This window comes from Tyto alba, unplaced genomic scaffold (assembly GCF_018691265.1).
Source record: "Tyto alba isolate M040663 unplaced genomic scaffold, T.alba_DEE_v4.0 Super-Scaffold_1000006, whole genome shotgun sequence".
Taxonomy (NCBI): Eukaryota; Metazoa; Chordata; class Aves; order Strigiformes; family Tytonidae; genus Tyto; species Tyto alba.
The window spans coordinates 3,871,508-3,896,592 of NW_024881272.1; the positions used below are offsets into that span (position 1 = coordinate 3,871,508).

The 25,085-nt window shown below is 44.5% G+C and overlaps 1 protein-coding gene, 1 long non-coding RNA gene and 7 other non-coding genes across 11 annotated transcripts; 1 reads left to right on the forward strand and 8 right to left on the reverse strand.

Annotated features, from left to right (window-relative positions):
• Nucleotides 1-11,320: 11,320 nt before the first annotated feature.
• HEBP2 (heme binding protein 2) lies at nucleotides 11,321-18,233 on the forward strand. 2 transcript variants are annotated; one of them, XM_033005807.2, is made up of 5 exons: nucleotides 11,321-11,481; nucleotides 13,747-13,831; nucleotides 14,210-14,345; nucleotides 14,590-14,755; nucleotides 15,964-18,233. In XM_033005807.2, the coding sequence occupies exons 2-5, from the start codon at nucleotides 13,757-13,759 to the stop codon at nucleotides 16,136-16,138; spliced, it is 552 nt and encodes a 183-aa protein (XP_032861698.1). In that variant the 5' UTR covers nucleotides 11,321-11,481; nucleotides 13,747-13,756; the 3' UTR covers nucleotides 16,139-18,233. The 2 variants fall into 2 exon arrangements, with proteins under 2 accessions (XP_032861698.1, XP_009964562.1); XM_009966260.3 differs by having other exon boundaries at nucleotides 11,322-11,499.
• Nucleotides 17,948-24,379, reverse strand: LOC116964856. Of its 2 annotated transcripts, none has more exons than XR_006167011.1 (12): nucleotides 24,299-24,379; nucleotides 23,031-23,077; nucleotides 22,476-22,515; nucleotides 22,151-22,196; nucleotides 21,710-21,741; nucleotides 21,207-21,301; nucleotides 20,640-20,663; nucleotides 20,130-20,178; nucleotides 19,489-19,540; nucleotides 18,476-18,504; nucleotides 18,241-18,283; nucleotides 17,948-18,072 (listed from the first exon to the last, which is right to left on the reverse strand). It is a non-coding gene; the product is annotated as an uncharacterized LOC116964856 (long non-coding RNA). The 2 variants fall into 2 exon arrangements; XR_006167012.1 differs by having other exon boundaries at nucleotides 24,303-24,342.
• LOC116964863 lies at nucleotides 18,351-18,426 on the reverse strand. The gene has a single exon (XR_004409006.1). It is a non-coding gene; the product is annotated as a small nucleolar RNA SNORD47 (small nucleolar RNA).
• On the reverse strand, nucleotides 19,609-19,687 carry LOC116964862. The gene has a single exon (XR_004409005.1). It is a non-coding gene; the product is annotated as a small nucleolar RNA SNORD79 (small nucleolar RNA).
• Nucleotides 21,575-21,660, reverse strand: LOC116964860. The gene has a single exon (XR_004409003.1). It is a non-coding gene; the product is annotated as a small nucleolar RNA snR60/Z15/Z230/Z193/J17 (small nucleolar RNA).
• LOC116964865 lies at nucleotides 21,830-21,910 on the reverse strand. Its single transcript, XR_004409008.1, has one exon. It is a non-coding gene; the product is annotated as a small nucleolar RNA snR60/Z15/Z230/Z193/J17 (small nucleolar RNA).
• LOC116964858 lies at nucleotides 22,271-22,353 on the reverse strand. The gene has a single exon (XR_004409001.1). It is a non-coding gene; the product is annotated as a small nucleolar RNA SNORD24 (small nucleolar RNA).
• LOC116964861 lies at nucleotides 22,590-22,656 on the reverse strand. The gene has a single exon (XR_004409004.1). It is a non-coding gene; the product is annotated as a small nucleolar RNA SNORD75 (small nucleolar RNA).
• Nucleotides 23,388-23,465, reverse strand: LOC116964864. The gene has a single exon (XR_004409007.1). It is a non-coding gene; the product is annotated as a small nucleolar RNA SNORD74 (small nucleolar RNA).
• Nucleotides 24,380-25,085: the final 706 nt, after the last annotated feature.

The window sequence follows — 25,085 nt, forward strand, 5'->3', positions numbered from 1 at the left end:
GTCCGCTGTGGTGGAGACCTGCTAGTCAGTGCCTCTAAGTTGCAGATTCTTTTACAAATCATCACTATTTGGGATCAGAGAAACACAAACCAGTAACATACAAACATACAATGTGTGAGCAGAAAAACCATGCCATAAACCAAAAGCCACGAGATTTACAGAAATGAGAAATGAAGGGGAAGATCTGCTTCATATTGGCCCTGCTATGTACACCACCAAGGCCTGGGTGCAGCTCACGTTGTGGGGGCTGCAGGACACCATGAGGACTTCAACCAGGAAAGGCTTCGGCTGCCTGTTTCCTCATCTGCCAGTTTCTGGTTGCACTGCGGTGCTGGAAGCACTCCCAGCACCAGTGCAGCACCCTGGCTGTGGGACACGCGGCGTGGGGAGGATCCATGCTGCTGTGTGGAAAAGGCAAATGGAGGTCAGGCTATGACAAGCGAGCAGAAAACAATGGCTCATTGGGAGCTAAAATGGCTCCCCGCATGCAGCCCATGTGGCTGCTGTTTTCTCCTCCGACATGTGGTTTTACCAGATGTGTACCACGTGCAGGGCAGAGTCTCGGCCCCGTGGCAGAAAGGCAGCTGTGCACAGCACAGTCCTCCTCCGTCCCACCAGAACCGCAGCTGGTCTGGAATTCCAGTCTTCTCCCAGCAGATCTGACCAGCAGACCACCGGCACCTCTTACCACAAGGTAGTGCCTTGCACAGATTTGTGGCTGATATTTAACAGACTTGGAAGAGGCTACGAAAGGCCATAGAGAGTGCATACGGACTGACCACCAAAAAGACATCAGTAGGTCTTTCTGGAATACACCCCCAATGCCTGCAGCTTGCAGCTCCCCTGTGGGCTTGATTTGCTGCCTGGGGAAAATCATTTGGGTTTTCTACACCCATCCATAAAAGAGGTGCGGTAACACAATCTGCCTTCTGTGTGTACTTTCAGAACTTCCATTAGAACATGTTTTGAGAGCATCCAGTGCCTGCAGTAGAGAGAACAATCCCCTGTTGTTGTGTGCTCTGGGAGCACATTTTTCATGTAGTCACATAATAATTTCAGGAGTCTGGGTTTGTGGTATTCCTCCTCCACTCCAAAATATGTTCACTGTGGGCTGTTCACATGCAGAGATCACTTTCTCCGGGGTTTGGCTTTATTAACAGGTTCTCACAAAGCACATGTATTTTTCTTTTCTTCGAGGCTCATCTTGTTCTTCCAGAAATCCCCTCTTCTCTGTGCTCTTTCATTCCTATGGATAACTTTTCCTTCTCCAAGCTGAACAGTCCCAGCTCTCTCAGCCTCTCCTTGTAATGCAGATTCTCCAATCCCATGATCATCTTCAAGGCCCTTCACTGGACTCACTGAAGAAAGTCCATACCTTCCCTTTGCTGGGGAGCCCAACACTCCAGATGTGTCTCACCAGTGCTGAGCAGAGGGGAAGGATGACCTCTCTCAACCTGCTGACAACTCTTTTTTTTAATGCAGGTTACTGGCAGAGGCACACTGCTGGCTCATGCTCCCCTTGTCCATCAGGAACCTCAGGTTCTCTTCAGCCAAGCTGCTTTCCAGCTGGGCGGCCCCCACTCTGTACTGGTGCATGGGCTTATTCCTCCCTGCTGCAGGACACTGCACTTCCCTTCTTACCTTTGTGGGAGCTCATGAGGCTCCTGTCAGTCCGTTTCTCCAGCCTGACAAGGTCCCTTCCACAAACTTGCTGATGGTGCTCTCCGCTCCATCATTCAGGTCATTAATGAAGAGGTTAAACAGTACTGGCCCAGGAGAACAGTGTATTTTGGGAGGTTCAGAGACAATTCAGTGTTCTGCAGAGCCATTTAGAGAAAGCTCAGCAGATTTTTGAGTATTTTAAGAGAGTTTTAGAGCTACTTCGTGCTGTTGACAGCATATGAGAAAAATTTTACAGTAGCTTGAAGTGGTTTAGAGGTGATTAGAACAGTTTGTAGGAGTTACAGATTGGTCTAGAAGGGGTTTAGAGCTGCTTCAAGCTCTCTAGAGGAATTTCAGAGCTGTGTAGAGGAGTTTAGAGTTGTACAGTAGAGATTTAGAGACATTTTAGATGTATTTAGAGACAAAATAGTGCTGCTTATAGCAACACTGAGGAGCTTTAGATCAGTTTAGAGGTGCTCTGAGGTTTTTACGAGAGGTTTAGAAGAGGTAAGGGAGTTTACAGTTGTTTAGAATGCTTTACAGGAGTTCTGGCACACTTTACAGGACTTTATTGCTGCTCACTGTTTATAGAGGTTTTAGAGGAGTGAGATCAATTTAAGAGTGGTGTGGAGCTGCTTAGTGCTGTCCAGAGCAGTTTTAGAGGGCTTCAGAGAACTTTTAGTGCTGTTTCTCTAAACAGGAGTTTCAGAATTGCAGAAAAGAGTACTAGAGCTTGGTGCTGGGAGGGTTATGGAGCAGATCATCTTGAGTGCTGTCACAGCACATACCGGGCAACCAGGTGATCCCGGCCAGGCAGTCTGGGTTTATGAAAGGCAGGTCCTGCTTGACTAACCTGATCTCCTATGACAAGGTGACCCACTTAGTGGGTGAGGGAAAGGCTGTGGGGGTTGTCTACCTAGGCTTTAGTAAAGCCTTTGACACCATTTCCCACAGCATTCTCCCGGAGAAACTGGCTGCTCCTGGCTTAGGTAGCTGCACTCTTTGTTGGGTAAAAAACTGGCTGGATGGCCAGGCCCAAAGAATGGTGGCCAAGAAGGCCAATAGCCTCCTGGCTTGTATCAGAAATAGCGTGGCCAGAAGGACTAGGGAAGTGACCGTCCCCCTGTACTTGGCACCTCATATACTGGGTTCAGTTTTGAGCCCCTCACTACAAGAAAGACATTGAGGGGCTGGAGCGTGTCCAGAGAAGAGCAACGAAGCTGGTGAAGGGTCTGGAGCACAAGTCTTATGGGGAGTGGCTGAGAGAACTGGGGTTCTTTAGCCTGGAGAAAAGAAGAGTGAGGGGAGACCTTATCACTCTCTACAACCATCTGAAAGGAGGTTGTAGCAAGGTTGGGGTCAGTCACTTCTCCCAAGCGATAGGACAAGAGGAAACAGCCTCAAGTTGCAGCAGGGGTGGTTTAGATTCGGTATTAGGAAAAACTTCTACACCAAAAGGGTTGTCAAGCACTGGAACAGGCTGCCCAGGGAAGTGGTGGAGTCACTATCCTTGGAGGTATTTAAAAGACATGTAGATGTATGTGGCTCTTAGTGACAGGGTTTAGTGGTGGGCTTGGCAGCGCGAGGTTAGCGGTTGGACTCTATGATCTTAAAGGTCTTTTTCAACCTAAACAGTTCTATGGTTCTATAACTAGAGCAGTTGCACAGAGACCAAGAGGGGTTTGATATCGATTTTGAAGCATTTTACTGCTGCTTAAAGCAGTGTGGAGGAATTTAGGTATTAGTGTTGTTTAGAGGATTTCCAGAGGTAGAGTGGAGATCTTAGAGGAATTTATAGCTTCTCACTGTTGTTTATAGCTGATTAGAAGAGTTTCAGAGCTGTTTACATGGATTGTAGAGCAGTAGTGCATTTTAGAGGTATTTGGAGCTGTTTAAAGAAGTTCAGATCGGTTTAGTGACTCCCTAGAGTGTTTTAGAATCAGTTAAATTATTTAAAAAGGGGTATTTTAGGGATTGTAATAATAGCTCTTTAAGAGATCATCAGAGGTGTTTTGTAGCTGTCCGGTGGTATTTCAGAGGGGTTTAGAGCACCTCAGAGCATATTCAAGGAGTTTTACAGGTCCTTAGAGGAGTTTAAGAGGCCTAAAGGAAATTCAGGGATCTTCAGATCAATATAGAGAAGTTTTAGATAAGATCAGATGAATCTGAAAGCTGCTTAGAGGAGGTTTAGAAAGATATTAGTGCAGTTTAGAGTACCCTAGCACTCTTTAAAGGGATATTACAGCTCCTTAAAGTGCTTAGTGTACTTTTGGGGAGTTTTGGAGGAATTTGGAGTTATTTTTCAGATCTTTAAAGCTGTTTACAGGAAGTTTAATGGTATTATAAAGGTGGCAATCAATTGTTAGAGATGTTTAGAGCCATTTAGTGGCAGTTTAGAGGTGATCAGAAGAGTTTTAGAGTGGTTTAGAGACCACTTAGAGTTGTGTAAATTACATAGGTCTTGAGGCAATTGCCTCATTGAAGGAATACAGAGGTCCTTACAGCTCTTAAATACTGATTAAGGGGCTTTTAGAGCAGTTTTGAAGAGGTATACAGTAGTTTAGAGCTGCCTAGAGCGGGTTAAAATCTTACAGTAGTTCAGAGACATTTTGAAAAATTTTAGAGTTGCCCCAGCCCATAATGTCCCCAGTTCACTGCTGATTCAGGGTTGGGGCTGTCTTCCCACACCTTTCAAAGCAACGATCGCTGATTCTGACTCCCCTCACTGCCTCTGTCCCTCTCCCCCAGTCCTCGGGTAAGAGTTCCGTGTTTCAGGGCAGTCTTTGCTTATCTTTGGAAGGAATGCAATTAAGAAAATTATGATAAAGATTCTAAGACTCTCTGATATTTACACAGCCCCATGTAATTACCAGAAGGAAAAAGAACTGTGCTTTATCCAAAACCAGTACACAAGTTACCCCACAGAGGTTTAAAGGACAGCATAGGTCTGGTTCAGCAATACTACATCATACAGTAAGTATTTACTAACTCTCTTCATTCCTCCTGCAGTCATCAGCTAATGGATACCTTCACATCCCCTCATGCTGATGTCTCGTACCACATGCCATCAGCAGTGCCAATGATGTGCATCTGAGTTCAGAGTCTTAAGGATGAGAAGAAGAAGTGAGTTTACTGTTGTCATTTAAAATACTTCCTCTCCTTTATATTCATTTCAAGTGCATGATTAATGCCAAATATATCCTTCCAATGGAAAAAAAATCCAAACAAACCAACATTTAGGAAGGCTTAAATGGCTGTGGGAATTTATATTCAGGAGAATCTGAATACATGAACTCACATGCAGGTTCCGAAATCTGCATTGTAAATGTTGGGCACAGCAGAAGAGTTTAGGCTGTCTGCAGCTGCAGCACGCTGTACAGTGACCGGAAAAGTGTCTTCCCACTTCCCACCGAAATAAGCAGTGAAGTGTCACTGGTGCCAAAGCTCAGAGGATAATGAGGACCCCAGTGAAAACAACAACAAAAATCGGTTGCTATTTTTCTAAAACAAGTATAGGAATAAAAATAAGGTTTCAGAGATTTAAGCAGTTTTTCTATAAGGAAAAGAAATGCACATGAATCTCAAAAGCTTACCTAAATAACTCCACGAGGTAATTTCAAATAGTGAAGTTATAAACACTGCTTTGTTGCCATGTGCCAACACAGTGGATTCACATATCTATTAAGAAATCCATTATTCAAGTAACTTATTTACTGAGGCAGCCTAACTGCTAAAGCCAAAGGCCCTGCAAGTGTCCTGGAGACTTTTTTGCTCTTGCTGTGCTAACACCTCCAACATTTTCTACACTGACTACAATTTACCACCCCTGTCCTTTACTTCTGCTTTCCCCAAATCACACTTCTCTCTACCTGTAAAGAGTTTTGACATCCAGATCTCCCCATTTCTCAAGCTACCATGAGTGCAGTTCTGGTTGTGCATAATTAAACTACGGTTCTGCTCCTATTTCTCTCTGCAATAAATAAATGTATCCAGATATAATTTTCTTTCAAAGACAGACCCAAGTCTATTTTCAGAATATATACGAAGCACACAAGCCTGAACGATGGCAGAAATTAAAAAAGACACCACCTGAGAAAGTGATGAAATTCTGTCAAATACCGTCTTGGCTGGCTGGTATTCAGAAGTGCATAATCTGAGAAATTGATGTGATGTCATTATCTGTAGAGCATCTACCTCCTTTTCTCTGTTCTAAATCTAAGGTTGCAAAAATTAAAAGAAATGCTGACCTCTCAGATTTTAAATTTGACTTTTATACTGTTAAGTTGGGTATCGATTCTGCCTGGAAGCTTGCCAGTTTAACTCTTCTAGAATTGAGCATAGCCTGGAGGATTTTCCTAATTTAGGATTTGCTTAACTGGCCTAACACAGACATTCAGACTGGTGTGTCTGCTGCATAAAAGATGTTTAACATGCCATTACATTAATTGTTTAGATGTTAAGATACTTATATGTTTAATCTTCCCATTAACAGTTCACTAATAGATACTACAGTGTATCCAAATGTAAGGCTTTAGAAATAGAAGAGCCGTCACGGTACACTGGATCCACTAGTGAGCTAAAGTGAACGCTGGCAACCAGGAGAGTTTGAGGAACTGTTGTATTAAAGTAAAACTCACCTCTGAACACAAACAACAGTGCCATCTGCTGCAGAACGCAGCACTGGCTCATCTTGAGAATGGAGAGGGAGAGACCAGGTTCTTGAAGAATCTGCCTCTGGAGGCCTTACTGCATAATCTAAATAACAAAAATGCCCACCGAAACCCCGCACCCACTACCAAAATCCCCACTGTTAGAAGACGGGAGAAATTCTGATATGATCTGCACTCGTGCAACTAAGATCAGGAAGAGGCTTAGGAAACAAACCCTCAGCTAGGATAACTGGCCGATTTGTGCTTAGGTGGTTAGTTGGATCGACAGGCTGGAAAGAGAACACTTCCCTACAGCCATGCATCACTAACGCCTGTGTGCTGGCAGATACATTCACATTTCGACTGCAAGGGCTTTGTAATGGATTCCTCATTCTGCTGCACATTACCCAGTAGGTACCACAGAGGTCCTCAACCTGTACTGCTGAAGAGCTATCACAATAGACGCACCCCTAGCAAGAAGGTCCCAATTTTTTGTTATCTTTTCAAGTCTTTTTGGAGAAAATGGAAAATATTATTATTTTAGGTGAACATTTTCTTTAACATTTTTCTAAGATACTAGTCCTTATGCTCCAGGCCTGTTGCCATAATCTCTGGACATTTTCAGGTTGTTGAGACTCCATAGGGAAACCCTGGCCTCTCTAGGGCAATTTCCACATACCTCGATCTTTTCCAGACTATTGGGGCTGTTCCCATCGTCTCAAAATAAGCCTTCAGCAGTCAGGAGCTTAACCCAGGCCCTGGGCAGAGCAGCAGCCTGTCTAGCAGGTGAGATGCAAGAGGCCTTGGGCTGCCACTGTGGTTACTAACTACTTCTTCCTCGGTATTGCTTGAGAGCATTATTTGTGGTACGGATTGTTGGTGACTTCAAATACTGGACTTTTCTATTGGTAAGAAACAATCAGAAAATGCCTGTTCTCCTTAAGGTTGCTTTTTTGAGCCCTCTGAGTAATGTTCTCAGATGATTGAGGCTCTTTCCTCTTCAGAGTTGTGTTTGCAAAGGTGTATTCTCTCTCACCTTAGGCTATAGCTTAAGTCATTGTTAAATACCATTTAAAAAAGCAAAAATAGCAATACAATAGATTCCTGTCGAGGCTTTTTTCTAGCAAACATTGTTACCTACGTGACCTTAATCCCATTTCCCTGAATGAGATGTTCTTGTCTTGAAGGTAAAAATTCACCTTGTTTCATGTTCTTGTTTCCTGAGAAGAATCTATCAATAGCAGAATGTGGATAAATTGGTAGGGGAAGATGAATTTACTTCCTCTCCTTCCAGTACTCAGAGAAGACTGCGAGTTTTCTGTGGATTTAGGTAAGTATTAATGCTGGCTAAAGAAGTTACTGAGACAATTGCTTGTGAGGTTCAGCTGATAGCTAGATCCCTAAACATATCCATATTAAAAACAACCCGTATTTTGGGAAGAACCCAAGTAAGTAAGGCAGTATATAAAGCTGAGAAAGCTTCCAGTTTCAATCTGGGCTCTACAGACACAAGACAGGAAGCTTTAGGAATATTTTTCCATGGCAGCTGGAAGAAAGGATTAATTTATGATTAATTCTCCAAAGCTAGAATGACTCCAAAATGTGAACTTCATCAGAGAAATCTTGGGAAATGCCAAGCCAAGAGTGCTGTGAAGTGGTGCTGGGTGTAGGAAGCTTTTTATTTGGTCAAGAGCAGTCAGCTCCATGCAAGGATTCACTCATTTAGCAGGATTTTAGGTGACGCTGTCATTGAGTCAGCTGTTCAAGGTAGCAGGGAGATGAAATAGTTACATGTGTCATTTCTAACAAATTAGTTGGAATCCGGCAAAAAGCAGACAGACAAAATCCACATACGTATTTCCAGAAAGCAAATTATTTTCGACTGAAGGCCAACCCAATGGTAACAAATTGGTATGCTGACATGAAATGCGTAGGTAAGAGCATAAGGTCTAAATACCATCTGATTAGAGTTATGGCAGAGATTTAATTTCTGCAGTTTGCAAGGGATAATATGGAATCTCCTTGGAACAGTATGATAGTACTGTTTCTGTATACTGCTTCTTTAGAAGATGGTAATGCTTATGCTTTGATATTAAATGGAATTTGCAGGAAGGCATCCTCTTTTTTTAGAGCAAGGAGATAAGAGGCTTCTTTTGGGAGATGAATTTGCAGAAAACCACAATTCATCTAACAACATATAGAGACACTTTTGCTGCTCTGGACTATTATTTGCAGTTAACTACAGTAACATCACATGCTCAACTTCTTTGTTGTGAAGTAAGGGCTTCTGCATCGTCTGCTAAGTGTGTGTTTGCAAAAGCAAATGCCATTTATAGGTGAAGAGTCTCAGTTCTTTTAAATCAAAATCATTATGAAATGCAAGGCTAACTAATGCTCTGACAGGCTTAGGCAGAAATGCAAAACTGCCTGGAGCCTTTGGGTTGACACCACTTGTTAGAACATGGCAGTGGCCAGACTGGAGACACATACGTTCCTCTCTGTCCCTCACATGCGATTTTTTCATATTAGGCTACAAATTTGTCAGTTACAAGGACGTGTCTCAAAGTTATCATTAACCATACTGTAACAAAGCATTTTTTCCTGGGCTTCTGCAATCCTGACACAATTAGGTGAGTGGAAAAGGTTCATCTTCTTTGTGCAAGCAGTCTGTGCTTGCCTCTAGGGACAAAGGCAACTTAAAGCACACTTGCATGAATTTGACAGCAGCTATTGTAATGTTGCCACAGAGCAGACCTAAGTGTTTTTGCTATATAGCATGTGGCTTAAGATCTTGTCTGGGCTTGTTTTAGATAGGGTCTGTAGAGAAGGAAAATGGAACTCACAAGTGATCGTATCACAGGCTTGTCCTTACCCAACAGAAGCTGCTGGCCTGAAAAACCATTACTTGAGTACAAGTTCATTACAGTGTTCTGCACAGAAGTGCTTGATGAAAATAGTCAAGTTAAGCTACAGATTGCACGCTTTTATGTGCTTGTGCCCTCATCTCTACTCCTTGAGTTTAAGGCAACAGTACAGGAAAACATCGCTTTGTCAGCTATTCTAGAAAATACCAGCCAAGTCCCTGACATACATATATATATGATATTAAACAGAGGTGACATAGGCTACCTTTAAGACTGAATTACTGCCTAATTCATACATTTAGGGCTTCTCTGTGGGCAGCAACTCTTTGCATTAGAAGTATAGTATATGCCGGTTTTACTGCCTGTTTTTGCTTTTCCCCTGTGCAGCAGAGATATCTAAGCAAACTAGCAGCATATGTATGCTTTTGAACTTCCCTGCCACATGTTCTGCAAACTACTGTGACCTCAAGGTGCTAAAACAGTTCTTTCACGTTATTTTCCTGTGTAAGGGCAAGGGGTACAGAGTTGGCGTGCTCAGATTTTCCCCTATTTGGAGGTACCAGTGAGACTGTGTGTCAGCTTCCTTCGTAATCCCTTCCCCATTCCCTTAATTATATAGTTTGGGTATGTATATAGTTATGTACAGAATACATGTCCTCATGCCTGCCCTACTGTCTCTTCCAACTGTTGACATGTTCTCTCAATGTATATGTGAAAAACAAGAGTGTTTGAAAACAACCTCTCTGGATAACACTGATGATTGTTCTCTGGCCTCGGGCTACTCCACCAGGAACAGTTAGCTCTTTGTCAGGGACATCAGCTGGACACACACAAACTGACTGGGGATTTGTTCTGGGCCTCTCTGCTTCAGAAACAAAACGAGAATCCACAGTGGGCTTGTGTTTATCTACAGATTAATTGCCCCCCCCTTTCAAGGCAGTACTTCTCTGTGGCTTGTGACTGGGGTCAATTTGTTGAGATTTGCCAAACTATGGTGGCTGGGTATAGTTTTTTACATGGCCTTCTATACTCTGGAGAAAATAATTACTAGTACACACTTGACAGGAATTTTAGGGTGACAGAGTAATGGAACTTCTAACCTTACACAAGCACGTGCCTTTAGCATGCCCGTAGCTCCAGAGCAAAGACCATGAAGTAGCACCTTCTGCTTCTCCAAACCGCCCTGCTGATCTTCCTGTTTGACCCAAACAGAACAGAGGTAAAACAGCAAGTTTACGCCATAAAATAAAAGCAGAAAGCATGCAGGGAACTGGTTCTGCATTTCAAGCCTTACCATGTTCTAATAGGCTCTGTCAGTAAACTGCTCTTTACACCACTTCTGTGGCTTTAGAGAGAAGCTTGCAATTGCTATTTGGCATAGTTTGGGGGTTTTTTAGTCTTTCTTTCAGAATAGGAGTGTATCAGACAGCATCCTGATGAAGTTCTCTTCAAGCAAGGGGTGTTTCCTGTTAAAAGTCATTCCCAGCTATTGATTTCAGATCTCCAGCTCAGCTGAATTTGGCTGCAAGGAGTTTGCACAAACCATGACCAACAGCAGGAGGTGTTTGCTGAACTCGAACTGTGAAGTTTAATCTGCCCTATTGTGCTGGTACCTAAATATGTCTGGAGCTGCAGCTGGTTAAATGAAGAATCCAGCCTCACTTTGTGTATTACGAGCGGGACAGAACTTCACAATAGCTTTGTATAACCCCTTTGTGCAGATATCCAAGGGCTAAGGGGGCTGATTAGTCTCAAATACCGCTCAGAACAGACAGCCATTATAGAACACTGTCTTTCATAACATGCCAGCAGAAATCTCATGAGGATGGCCTTAGCTTAATTTGCAGCCAGATTTCCACCTACCATTTTACCCCAGGGATAAAAAGGAAAAGCTGTCATTCTGTACCTTCCCTCTCATGTAATCTGAGTCAGGGGGGGAACGTTAATTATGTGAAATTCTTTCTCCCTAGAGCACAAAACCTGCCACTGACCCTGACTAAGTAGGCACAAAGCCATGGAAACCAGGGGCAGTTCCACAAGGGTACAGAACTGTTTATGGAGCCAGATCACACACTGGGCCCAATGTTGCTTCGTGGGCAGTAGGTGGGGCTTTCGGCATTTGCGTGGGAGCTCCCCAGTGAGACCCGGAGGAGGACAAGGCTACAACTTTCTGGTTTTCATAACAGCATCTCCCTCCAGTAGGGTTGAGGCATGGGCGGAGTTTGAGGAAACTAAAATAAACACTGACACGCAGCATCTTGTGAGTATGTGCAGCCTCGGAAGGATAGACTGCAATAGCTAGAAGGGTAAGGACAGCTTAAAATGTAAGTATGTCAACTTTCTCTACTTTCTCAATATAATCAATGCCTTGTGGAATGGGATGTTTTCGCTACGCTTACTCACAGAATCAATGTAACCTTTGAGGATGCCTGTTATGCTCTCTGTCCCTTTGGCCTGTAGGTCAACAGCTGCAGAAAAAGCCTAGACACCCTGCAGCAATATTCAGATGAACAAATGGAAATCTCAAAGCTAAGCTTTCCTGTAGATCTAGACATTAATTCAACTGTAAATATTTGGAAGATTCTTCTCAGTTTGTCTTGCACCCCCAAAAGCATAGTTCTAGGTAATTCAAAAATATTTCGTACCAACAGTACTGGCCACAAAGTTACAAAAGACAGAGCTGTGAGGAATCTAACCAGAAGTTAAGAAAAGACGTGTCAGAGAGGGGTTAGAATTGGCAAGTACAGAGACATGCCAGCTTCTACAGCAGCTACAACAGCATGTGTTGAAATGGAGGAACATTTACTTCTCTGCTTTCTAACGCACTCAGGAAGCACGTGAAGAGGAAAAATGTGTTTTCTATCAAGCTGTAGCAAGGAGAAATGGAAATTGAAGTGGTAGCAGAGCAGCAGCATCTTTGCCTTTGGAATGGCAATGGATAAAATAAATTACTGTAGGAAGTTTCAGTATAATTGCTCACATTTGCTTCTAGTAAAATGACTGGATTCCTGCTTTGTTGATTTGTAACTACTACTGACAGAAAGTGTATTAGAGTACAGCTGTCCAGCATGGGACTGTGCAGCAATCCCTGGTGACCAGTCACTCCAGTAAAGGCTTCTGAAGATGCTGTATCTTCAGGCTGGGACAGGGAGGGGGACAGCACCTGCTTTGAGCTGCTGGCATCAATCTCCTGTTGAGTGGTTCTCTGATCTTCCATTGCTCTGTGGTGTCAACTGAAGGAGCTGCTAGAAAAAGCTCAACATGTGAGTGCTCTGTGCACTATTTTGTAACCGAAATCAGTGCTAGCAGGTTTTTTGGGTATTTTGTTTTTTTCTTTTCAGTAAGAGATTTTCAACCTCATAGATCCCAAAGAGAGAACTCCTTGTAGTCACCTCTAAACCAGGGTACAGAAGGGGGTTAATATTATTCAACAGTAGTCTATGTGTCATAAGAAAATAGAAACAGATAAGCAGTCAGGTAGCACAAAGCAGTTCTTGACTTTACAAATAGTCATTCAGAAACATGCTAAAGATGGACCTTCAAGATTTTACCACTGGAGGTGGGACATGCTATGAATTACATCAGTGTATATTTACTACTAAAATCCCATGAAAAAAGTAGAGCCACAAGTGACAGGGCAGTGGCTTCTTGTGCGGGCAGCTATAAACAATTGAGGCAGAGAAATGAGAAATAACCTCAGAGTTTGTTATCCAAGAATCGTGCAATTGAGTTATACTCTGATGTACTATGATCTAAGAATCAAGATAATTGCTGAATTAAGTACATGCTGTCTATGCAACGTGAAGTGCTAAGGACATCATAATGTAATAGAAAGCAGAGACTTTCTCAGGATGTAGGTTATGCACTACAATCTGCTCAGAATTGACAAAAATCAGAAATTAAGGCTCCGAAAATCTCAAGACTTAACCAGATACGATTATTTTGAGTGATTTTGATTACTTTCGCTTGCCTTATTTTGGGACAGTGAGAGTTTTCATGTTTTCAGCTTTTTCCTTCCATATGCAGGTTACCTAGGAAAGCAGCAACATTTTCATAAATAATCTCATCTATCTGCAGGACTCTGAGGCTAAAAGCCTTAAGAGAGGTATCAGTTATCATGAGATGCCAAATAAAATTATGGGCACAGTCAATACCAGAGTATCCATCATCACTAGTATCTTTTCATCTGGGAGCAAAGTGGTTGAACTTCTCAAGTCCCTTTTACTTACAGATTTCCACAAAACTGCCACTTGCAGAATCTCAACCTTCTGTTTGTACAGCCAGGAAATGCCTTCACTTCATGAAGAAGCAAAGGCAGCATACCCTGAAAGATGAACACTCTCCTGTAAGCCTAGAGGTAGTTTCCTGGTTCTGGTTCTCTGTTGGTTCCTTCAGGGCTAAAAGGATTTCAGCCCTTTTTGTTGAATCATTGGGGATATACAGTGGAATCCAGACCTTTCACAAATTCAGGGACAACTGAAACATTAGGCAGAAATTCCCTAGTGATTTCTTCTGCCCCATTTCTACCGTACTGATTGAAGAGAAGCCAATGAACTGTGTCTGCCTTTCAGCTCTGGCAAGATGATCAAATCCTTCAAGCAAACGTTTCTGTCCCTGGATCTGCAGTCCCCCCGGTGGAGCTCGGCAGAGACAATGGTAACTGCTAAAGGCCTGGGAAAGAGTTCTGCAATCAGGGTGCTGCAGAACTAACATGGATTTGGGATTCTCAGTCTGAAGAGCGTGGAGGAGCTGGGAAGTTACTATAGCCACTGTTCTCACCTGGTTGCAAAGGGGGAGAGGAAACATCTATTTGCAAGCTCTGAGGAGCTCAGCCTAAGGCAGAACAGCATGGTTTTGAGAGGGAGGCATCAAACAGTTTGACATTGGGGATGTGCCTAGAGTCTGCAGCAAAGAGGTTACCCAGTGCCACCTCATTGCAAGAGTATTTTCATGCTGATTTGGAAAAAGTAGCTATTAATTTATGTCATCTTTAATAGTCATCTCATGCTTACTGTGACTTTTGCTACCTTTCAGGCAAAGGATTATGAACTGCGTCAGTATGAGACGGCCAAGTGGGTCAGCACAGTCATTAGGGGAGAGACCCAGAAGGAGGCGATGCGCCAGGGCTTCTGGAAACTCTTCCACTACATCCAAGGGAAGAACGAGAAAGGTACAGTGTGCTGGCTTTGAACTGCAAGAAGCATAAGTAGGAGATGAAGATGAGTAATATAAAATAGTAGATGAGCTGCAGAGCACAACAGGTCCCCTTTCCCGGTCTAACACCCTTATGACTCCATCAGGCCATGACATCCACAAGGCTGCTGCTTTTAGGACAAGTCCACATCACCCTTCACAGCAGCATTCAGGCACTGTCTCTGCTCGCAGCTTAGACAACTGCTTTTCCTCTCCTCTAGAAACGAAGATTGAGATGACTGTGCCAGTGACGTGCCTGATAAAATCGGGCTGTGCCGACTTCAAGATCTCTTTCTTTGTGCCATTTGAACATCAGGACTCCCCCCCGCAGCCCACCGACTCGGATGTGTTTGTTGAAGAGCGGAAGGCTGCACCCATCTTTGTCCGGTAAGCAGCACCAGCACAGCTGCCAAACGAAGGCAGCTCCTGACAGGGGTTCATCTATTAAGAGTCTGGACTACTCTTTTCTTATATATCCTGCTGTTTAAGAGCCTTGACCGGCTAAACCTGAGCATCTGGAAATCTTTCCTGTGCTTGGGTATCTTACGGAGAACAAAGAGAAATGACCAATTTTTAAAACATTCATTTTTCAGTAGGCTCTTGAAAATTGACTTAGTGGGTTTGATGGAAATGCAGCCTACAGAATCCTCTTGGACACACTGTGCTACAGAACATCTAAATCATGCTTCTAACCCCCCTTATTTGCAGTCCCAAACTCCCACCAAACCTGCATGACAGTTCTTTACTACAAGAAAAGCACTCAAAGCTACACCTGCCCTCTCTGCAAGTATTAAGGCCACAGGTAACAATCTGTGACAGGCAGTACTCTCAGAATTGCAAGCAACTTAGTAGTTTGGGGTTTCTTTAACCCTACCTTTTAAAATAGCATTGTCCTAGTTTCAGCTAGCATAGAGCTCATTTTCTTCTTAGTAGCTAGAATAGTGCTGTGTTTGATTCAGTATGGGATTTGGTATAAGAATGTTGACAATTCACTGCTGGTGTTAGCTGCTGATAAGAAATCAGGGATTTTTCAACTTCTCCTGTCCTGCTAGCATTCAGGTGTGCACAGAAAGCTGGGAAGAAGGAGGGCCAGGACAGGTGGCCTGAACTGGCTATTCCATACCACAGAATTTCATGCTCAGTATATCAACCCAAGGGAGTTGGCCAGGAACAGGGAATCACTGCTCACACATCCATCAGTGGGGAGAGTGAGCCACTGTATCATGCATCACTACTTCTTCTTGGGTTTTAGGTCTCTGCTCTATTCCTTTTCATTACAATTATATTTATTATATTTATTAAATGTTCTTACCTAAACCCACAGGTTTTTACTTTTCTGATTCTCCTCCCCAGCAAACAGAGTGAGGAGGAATAAGCAAATGCCTGCCCAGTGTAGTTGCTGGCTGGGGTTAAACCACAAGCACGCATGGCCACGTGCTCCCCGACAGCTAGTTCTGCAGTTTACCTAATAACTACAAACCGCATCAGAAGTGCACAAACACTGCATGCTTTGCAATGCTGAAGTTTCCTTCTGTGAAAATAAAAAGCAAGGCTTGAAGTCTTAAAAAAAATCTCTCCCTTTTCACTTCTACCAGGTCCTTCGGTGGATTTGCCTCCCCAGAGAAATATGCTGAAGAAGCTGAAGCCTTGGCCAGAATCTTGAGAAACAGAGGCCAACCATTCCATGAAGACTTCTACTATACTGCAGGCTATGACAGTCCCTTCAAGCTCTTTAAGAGGCACAATGAAGTGTGGTACTTTAAAAAGTAATATGGGGCCAGGGGAAGTACTTAAGAGGCTACTAATCAGCTCTGGATGAACAGACCTTATTAATGGCTTTTGCTTTAGTGCAGAAGAGGTTTAATTTGCACAGGGACACAAGATCATGTCTAATTCATTTTATCTGGGACAAAATACTATTCTGGCTAAAAAGATTTCAGCCCTTTCTACAAGATGTAATTTGAATTCAAGTAGATTACACCAGCCCGAGGGGGAGGTAGACACAACAAACCTATTCCTCTTATTTCAAGATTGTAGAGGAAGACTAATAATCTGAAAATATTCCCACAGAAGAGCTTGAATGTCTAGTTTTACTTCTAATGAGAAGTGCTACAGCAATAGCTCAAGTGTTATGGAGAAAGTTCTTCATTGAGCTGACTCTTCCCATATTGATCACTCCTGAGACAAGATGGGGAAGTTAAATGAATTTCAGAGAAAAAAAACCCTACCACTGATGAGTTTTGGGAAGCAACAGTACCTTAGCAGGCCCTAGCAGCTCATAAGCAATAACTTTTTCAACAGTATTAAAAATCCCCCACCTCTCCACTCAACTATTACTTTTCCTCATGGAAGCCGGATCACATCTTGCTCCAGACTAATGCCAGTGACCAGATTAGACTGAGAGTCCAGTGGAAGAGCATTAGCAGCATGCTTATTCTGTGCACATCATCTGCACCTGAACCTGCAATACCAAATTTACTGGTAGCCTGCAATTTTATGAGCAAATACACACATAGCAGTGTTCAGCTCTCACCTACAACACACAAATTACTACAATTGTTCAGCTTTGTCCAAATCTTGGTATTGGTCAGGGTTGGCAGTTGTACCCACCCTGACAAACCATTCCACCACAGTATTTGCTCGTTCTGATGAAATATAAAAGCATCTGACTTTGATTTCTGGCAAGACATAAAAATATCTGCTAGTTTTGGCAAAGATCTGCTGACTCAGGTAACCATAACACCTGCAGATTTCAGTCACAATGAGGTTGCGCAACTGGCTATTGATACACCCACCTTTTGGTCAAAGGTCAACACTGGCCATATTTTCATCAGTTCAGATTTAACTATGGTATAAATGGGGTCCTGCCAGAGCACAAACCAAGTCCATCATCCTCAGAGGTTTGCAGTCAGGGACTCTTCCCCTTGGGTGGGGACGCTGCCCGAGTTAACTCCTTGAGGTCGAGAGCCCTCATCTTGATTGGTGAGTGAAATGCATTTTGGATTAGTTCCTTTCTAAAACTTAAGCTTAATTCAGCTGTATAGTATTTGGTTCCACTTGGCACCTGGAACCTGCAGTTTACTAATGTCAGAGTATTAAAGGATTTGTAGAGTAAATTTCCTTTAAAGTTATAACCTAAGTAAATGTTGCAAGCCCCCGCATTAAATTGGCATAGTAACTCAGCTGAAGGTTTTCCTTACCTTTTGTACCTATTAGGCACAAACCATTGACCAAATCTGGGACTAGGAATGCATTCAGCTGCACCTAGACTCCTCTGAGAAGATCACAAAACAAGGGGGTCCATTCTGAACCTCGTCACTCAATAGGAGGGTCTCTGACAGTTTTGCCTGACCCCATTCTCTATGCATGAAATATCAAGTGATCCTTGCCCTCAGGTCTCGCTAAACCACTGTCACATTTACTATCGAACTTTAAGTCACACTTAAGACACTTGCAGGACTAGTGTATCTAAATTAGTTTAGTCCCTGCTCTAAATCAAGCATTTAAAGCTTTTATGAAGTAGCCTAGAGCTGTTTTCCAGCCAGCTGTTCAAGTCAGAAAGCAGTTCACAACAACAGGTAGAGTTTACAAGTATTTATTGGTTCCAATCAGTACCAGGCAAACATTACCAGTGTGGTAAGAAAACCTTGGCTTTTGTAAGTGATGTTCATGCCAGTGTAACCCATTATTCTGCAATCTTCTACCTATTAAGACAGACATAAAAACCATTATAAGGCACCAAAACCAGCAGAAGCAGCTTGCTGGGAACAACTCAGACCTTAGATTTTCATCTCTGTTCAGAGAGAGAGTTCAGGATAAGGTTATCATCATTTGTTCCAGCAAATAAATTTAATTACTACAATTACACTCACCTTCTCAGTTCTTCATACAGTAGTTTCCAAGTTGCCTCCTCACCTAAAGCAAGAAAACACAATTAACATATGCAGCAGCACAGCTGCTGAAAGCTCCGCAGCAGCTTTGTAACCTCAGAGAAAAGTGGAACGGAAATTGTAATATCACAGTAATTCATTTGGCAGAATCAAGTTTCATCAGTGGCTACAAATATTCCCCGAAGTTTCTAACAATTAATTTGCTGTGTGGTCTTACCCAATGAGGTTGCAGACAGCAGTCCTCTCCTGAAAAAGAGAGGTTGTTTCAGAATAGACATCACTATTATGCAAGTTCAGTTTCTCCAGCTATGAAATTCTAGTCAAACTAATTTTACCTACAAGGAGGCCGCATTTCAGCTGGCGACTGACAAGAACTTCAACTAGCAACACCCAAATAGGATATACAAAGCTTACAAATACTAACTGAATTGAAAATACAGAGTTACTAACATTGGAAGAACAAGGGGAAAAGTACAAAGCTGCTACTTGCTTTGTGATGCTGAACCCACAACAGTTGTAGTCTGTGAGTTTTGATACCTTAAATCCAAATCCCACAGAAATCACCTTGAAAACCTATCCTTGAAAGCGAGAACCAGTCCGAGGACTACAGCAATCATCTAGAACTTGATCCTAAATTTGTGTACAGCCAACATAACCAAGATTAGCAAAAATTACCGAGTAGCAATCACCACAAAGAGGGTTGGTGTTTTGTCTTTTCTTCTTAAACTTTAACTGTGCAGTACAGTGTCAGTTCACAGACTAGCCAGATAGATCAGATAGAAGTTATGATAATGTTTGCTGCTGTGCAGTCTGATGTACATTATCAACACTGTTTTGGCTGTCTCCACCAATTCAGCTCCTTTACTATTTCCACCGTGTGAAGACATCCAGCAGAAACCCCCAGCTTTTAGTCATTGAGGCCACATCTTCTGTTCACACAAACAGAACTCTACACAGTTTACATAAGCTTCAAGTTTACCATTGACTATAGTTAAGGAATTGCCAAGGTTTCTGCTCAGAAAAAGCCCTTCCTTTTCAAGTCAGGTTCAGAATTACATTCTTGCTTCAAGCACATCATGTTTATTCCCCAGGAGCCAAGAAAAATCAGAATACAATAAAAGGAGACAAATTAGATCTATTATAGGACTAATTTTAGGCACCACTAGGCTAGGCATTTAGCACAAAGACAATATTTCAGTAATTATCAAACCCCATGTACTCTACACTTACCTCAGACATAAGTTATTCTTGTTTCTCACACAAACTCCCCACAAGCTTCACTCTGCAACAAGTGAAATTTTATTAGCACACTCTCCTTGGCAGTGCTTCAAGAGTCAGTTTGAATGTGGGTACTGTTTCAGTGCAAGAGTCCTCCTCAGCCTCTTTCAGAGAGATTCCCATTGCTTAGAATTAATCATCACAAACAGTACATGCTTAGAGACACTTAATGTTCTGTTACTTTTGCTTCTCCTTAGAAGAGGAGCTGACCTCAGCATTTCAGACCTTACCCCCAACCACATCTTTATTCACATCATGTGAAAGCTCTAATCTAGCCATTGAGACAAAGAGTTTACCCCATTACTTCAACTACTGAAGGCTAATGCTACGCTTCCAGCAAAATCCCACTACTTAATTTAACCAGCAAAAAGTTAAAATAGCAAGTAATTGTACTGACTTTGGTCAGCACAAGTTCTGCACTGCCAGGTTACCGCATGTTCTTTCTTATAGACTAGAGATGCAATTAAGCCCATAGCAGTTACATATTTCAACTGGCCCATACTATTTCTTTTCAATTACAGAAAGCAGGCAACATTTTCTAGTACACCTATCATGCAGCTGTGACCTCTCATATGTATTTGCTGGCAACTTACTTGTGCTGGCAGCAGCTACCAACCAAACCACTTCACAGCTGTACCGCACCTGGAACAAAGAAAAGTATCAGGACAGCAGACAAGCAGGCACACAAGGATGAAACCCTGTCAGGTGCCTGAAGTCAGATAGAGCTAATTGCAGACCTCCATTACTGAAGTCAAGGTAGTCACATCTCATCACACAGGCAGCTCACCTTGTCAGTGACTGACAGCTATCTGCTTTAGGCTACAGCTGCTACAGGGAAAAGGGTAAATACACCAAGAGTGCTGATCAGAGGCAACCTCTCGAGCTCCCAGGCACACAGTGAAGAGCACAGCACAAACCAGCCTGTCAAGGCTGAGCCTTGCCCAGTGGTTTTCCCCTTAAGCACCCTCCTGTTTTGGCTGAGATGCAAGCAGCAGCAAACACTGGCCCCTTTCACCTCCCCCCCAGCTTAACTTCAGTTAAATGCTTCACTTCTAGGCATATTTTTTTATGCTAATACTTGGAAAGTTAAAACAAGTACTTACGTTGCAATGAGAAACTTTGGAATCCTGCAAAGGAAAAACTGCTATTAGGTAGGGTCCAGCAGAAAGTTTTAGCACAAGATCAGTTCCAGTGAAATACTGTATCAGCGTTTAGTCAAGTTTTATCCTCATTGGGATCAGAGACCTGATTCAACATCATCTACAGTAGACTGCAGCACTTCCATCCCCTTCCACAAGGTGGGCCTAAAGCCATCTCCCAGCACTCTCAACACCCTTGAGGTGGCAATTCCTCAACTCCATTGACTGTTGGAATTGCAGAAAGGAGCAAACCTCTGAACTGCAGAGATTTCTGTCCCTATCTCCCAGGGCAGGGGAGGGAGAGCAAGCAGCTGCATGGCCTTTGGCTGCCAGCCAGCTTTAAACCACAACAGCCACATAACAATTACTTAATGCTTTTACTGTGATGCATAAGGGATCTGAAGGCACATTTAGGGCTACTAGTATTTTTGCTTCAGATTTTCCAGAAACTAAATGGATTTGCAGACCCTCTTATCTCCAAAAGCAAACTCTGAAGCTCAAATGCAGCACAGCCAAATATTTTTTAATTACCTTCAATTAGGAAGGCCTCATCTTCAGCATCATCATCAAGAGGTGAAATAGCTTGTGACACACTAGAGGCACAGGTATCTTCTGCCCAGGGCAGCCTGCAAAGCAACAAAACAGTTACAGAACCTGGCCCACTAACACCAGATTTTGTGTTACCGGCACGATTTTACATTACTGAAATAGCAAATTTGTTCTGCATTTGTGCTTAATTTCGCAAGCACAGCCTACTATCTTATCCTTCTGTTCATTCTACTGCATTTTGAATGTTTAGCTCATTTACTGATCTTCTGAGACATTTTCAAAATTCATTTATGGAGCAGTGTTTCACCCTCAGCTTTGCACATGACTTGTCTAACAGCCTAAGGTAGAGGAGGCTGCATCAGATAGGAGCGAAAGACAGTAACAGCGTGATCACCATGGGTCATCTGCTGAACTATGCTGTCATCACACACAGCCTTTGACACCGGAGTTATAGTTTTTACAGACACAGGCAATCTAATGTTTACCTTGCACAGCTTACAGCTTCATCCTCCAGTGCCTGCAACAAAACAAAACAAAAAAAAAAAATCAGATTCCTTCACCCTTCGTGGCCAAGCCTACACCTCCTAGCAAGAGATCACAAGAGCTAGATACATCAGATAGGAGCGAAAGACAAAACGGCTCGTCACAGGATATTCTGCTGAACTATGCCATCATCACTGTATCTGCTTGGCAGTAATAGTACTAAACAATCGCCTGTTGTGACAGCTTTGAAAAATTTAACTTATCCAACTAAAACAAATAAATATTCAGGAGTATCTGAATACTAGCAAGTATCAAGTTGTTTCTGCCTATGAGGGGAAATTAATCCTGAAGTATTTCCCCCATTTTACACATCCCAGCCATCCCACTGTAGTGTCTCAGCAGCTCCATGGAAGACACCCCTACACAGACTACACATTTCTCACCAGGTGATGTTTCTTCTCCAAGTCTTCCAAGGGCACAATGCAAATCCTGAAAGAATTAAAAAAAAGCTTATGAACAGTATATTCGGAAGTCAAATCATCACAGGGAATTCTGAATCACTGTGCCTCAGAGGAATGTTATGGTGGTAGAAGTGCTCATCACTCTCTTGAGTCAAGAGTAGCAAATAAGTGTCATCATTGTGGCACCAGAGGGAAAGCTTTGCTCTGGGAATGAAGTCTGCCTACTGGTGTTATCAGATTAAAAGATACCATCTAGATAAAAACTAAGCACCATTTTATCTTGAATTTTCAAGTAGTATTTTTTTACCTTGTGAAGTAGCATCAAGTCTCTGTATTTGGTGGCAGACCTGGAAGAGACACAAGTTTCAGACGCTTGTAGAACTATGGGGAACATGTCTGGCAGTGACTAAGCACAGAAAAAAGCCTCAGCAAAGAGTTTTCAGAAATCACTTCTGTCCACTACTCTTATACCGAAACCATCATAGGCTCTCTGATTTAGTTAACATCAAACATAACCTGATAGGATTTTTTTTTTTTTTGAAACGTGCATCAGGAGCTTTTATCTGAACAACAAACTATTTATTGCTGTGGATGGTAAAGCAGCAGTAATGAAGGAAAAAAGGCATCTAGGGTACTACTGCTAGTCTGGTTACAGGACGAACGAGTGGTACAGAAACACGGAGCCTCACATCTACTTTCCAGTAGAAAGAAACAGGTGACTTTTCCCAGGAGGAGAGTGAGGGCTGTCCAAAGGACACACCACAGGCCATTAGTGGATTACAAACACTGGTTCTATAATTTCTTAAGGTACAAGAGTACCCCAGGACAGTCGCTCTAAGTGTACTTACACATTATTTCTCACCTGTTTTGCAGCCAGAATAGGGAAGAGTGTAGTTGATGCATCTTAAACTGAAAACAAGAAAGTATTCGTTAGCTTGCTTTCTTCTAAGAATGAAGATGTTCACACATACTCTTTGAAAAATTCAAGTAAAATTCAAGACTAAAGCTCTCCCCTGATGCAATGTACACTTCAGCTCTTCGAACAGAGAAGGCCACAAAAATAATTGCCAGCCTGTATTTTTACGCAGGACAGGACCACTAAACTTCCTCATTTTCTACAGCTTCAATTCCAGTGTATAAGCACCAGGTGAATCCTGCAGCAATTCACTTCGCTTGGCTGCTCAAGGAGCAGCCTGGTGTTTCATCTGTACACTACTCCATGCCCAGCTCAGATATGTTGGTATTCATCACCCTCTCAGATGTCCCTACCAACATAGTTTTCATCATGTGCAGGCACGTGGAAGCCTAAGCGAGCCATCACACTATTTTGTTAAGACGGGGCCTTTGCTCTGAGCACTCGCTGTCTACTCCTTCACCAATAAGCTAGGGGAGAGCTTCCTCCTTCCCCACCACGAAAGGGCTCTCCCCAGCCTGGCATCTGCTTTCAAGCATTAATACAGAGGAGCGAGCAACCCTTAACCCTATCTCAACACCACTATCACGTTCTGCACAACACTTCCCATTTATGGGTCCAAGCCAGCTCCTTAAAGCCCAATACCAAGAAAAAAAAAAAAAATAAAGGAAACCTAACGCTTCTCCCTGCAGCAGGCGCATGCCGCCTCGCCACCTCCCAGGATCATTTCCCACGGGAAAAGGGCTCCCGGGCGAGACCCCGCAGAGCAAACAGCGCCCTACTCCTCCCCGGGCACCCCCGAGCTGTCACCCCACCAAAGCCGAGCCCAGGCCGCCGGCACGCAGGCCCCCCCCGACCCTCCCCATCCCCCAGCGCCGCGGGGGGACGGGCCTCAAGGCTGAACCCCGCCACCTCCGAGGGGCCTGCGCTGGCCGCTTCCTTCCCGCAGCCAGCGTGGGGGCTCCACAGGCCTTCCTCTCCCACACGACTCGCGCGTGGGGTCTCCCCTACCCCGCTCCAGGGCCACCGCGAGGCGGAGTCCCCTCAGAAGGCCGCAGCGGCCTAGGCCGCAGGCCGGGCCCCGGCGACACAATCCGCCTCCATCCTCCCCAGCCAGCGCCCATCGGGGGCCGAACCCCACTCGCGGCGGCTCCACTCCGCCCCTCCGCAGCCGCATGGGGCCACATCGGGAGCGGAAAACCTCCCCACTCACTTACCCACCCGCGTGGAGGGCGCCGCTCGAGCGCCCCTCAACCGCCACCGCGGGCCGAAAAGACCGACACGGGGCCTGCGCGCCCGCTATATACGACCGGCGGCGGTCACGTGGGCTCGGCGCGGCCCCGCCCACCCCGGCGGCGCGCCGGGGCGTGTCGAGGTGGGCGTGGCCACGGGGCGTAGGGAGGGGCGTGGCCGGGGGAGCGATGCGCGCCGCGGCCTCACGGGCGGGAATTTTCTTCCGGGGTGCGGCCCGCTCGGGGGGTTTCGCTTCCGGGACGGCGCTGCGGGCCCTTCCCACCCCCCGGCAGGTAGGTACCGGCGCGGCGCGGGCCCGGCGGGCCGGGCGGGGCGGGGCCGGGCGGGGCGGGGCGGGGCCTCGGTTCCCGCCCCACCCGTGAGGTGCCGTCACGCCCGCGGGGGCCGGCGCAGGGGGCCGGGGGTGCGCGACCGCGCCCCGCCGCCCCTTCTCCACCCCTCAGGGGGACCGTCGGCCCCGGTACCCCCCCCCGCCTCCCCGGACACCCCCTCGCCCCCGGCACCCCCACGGGCGGGGCGGCGTGGGGTTGATTTCGCCGGCGGGGTGAGGGGAAGGTGGGTTTGGGTCCGCCCTCGCCCCGCACCCCCGGGTCCGGGTCGTCAGGCGCCTCTCCCCAAGCTGTCAGGGCTAAAAATTAACCGTCATCGCCTCAGGGGGGGAGCGGCAGGCCTGGGGTCGTCGCTTGTCGGCGATTTAGTGGGGGAAAAACCACCCCCCCCAAACCGCTCGGTTTGCTCTTTCAGCTGAGG

What these genes read in the sequence shown, in the direction of transcription:
- HEBP2 (XM_033005807.2), top strand. Translation starts at nt 13,757, where the DNA reads ATGATCAAATCCTTCAAGCAAACGTTTCTGTCCCTGGATCTGCAGTCC. An exon ending in CCAAGGGAAGAACGAGAAAG is followed by an intron (nt 14,346 to 14,589) that starts GTACAGTGTGCT and finishes CCTCTCCTCTAG; the next exon opens with AAACGAAGATTGAGATGACT. An exon ending in GCTGCACCCATCTTTGTCCG is followed by an intron (nt 14,756 to 15,963) that starts GTAAGCAGCACC and finishes CACTTCTACCAG; the next exon opens with GTCCTTCGGTGGATTTGCCT.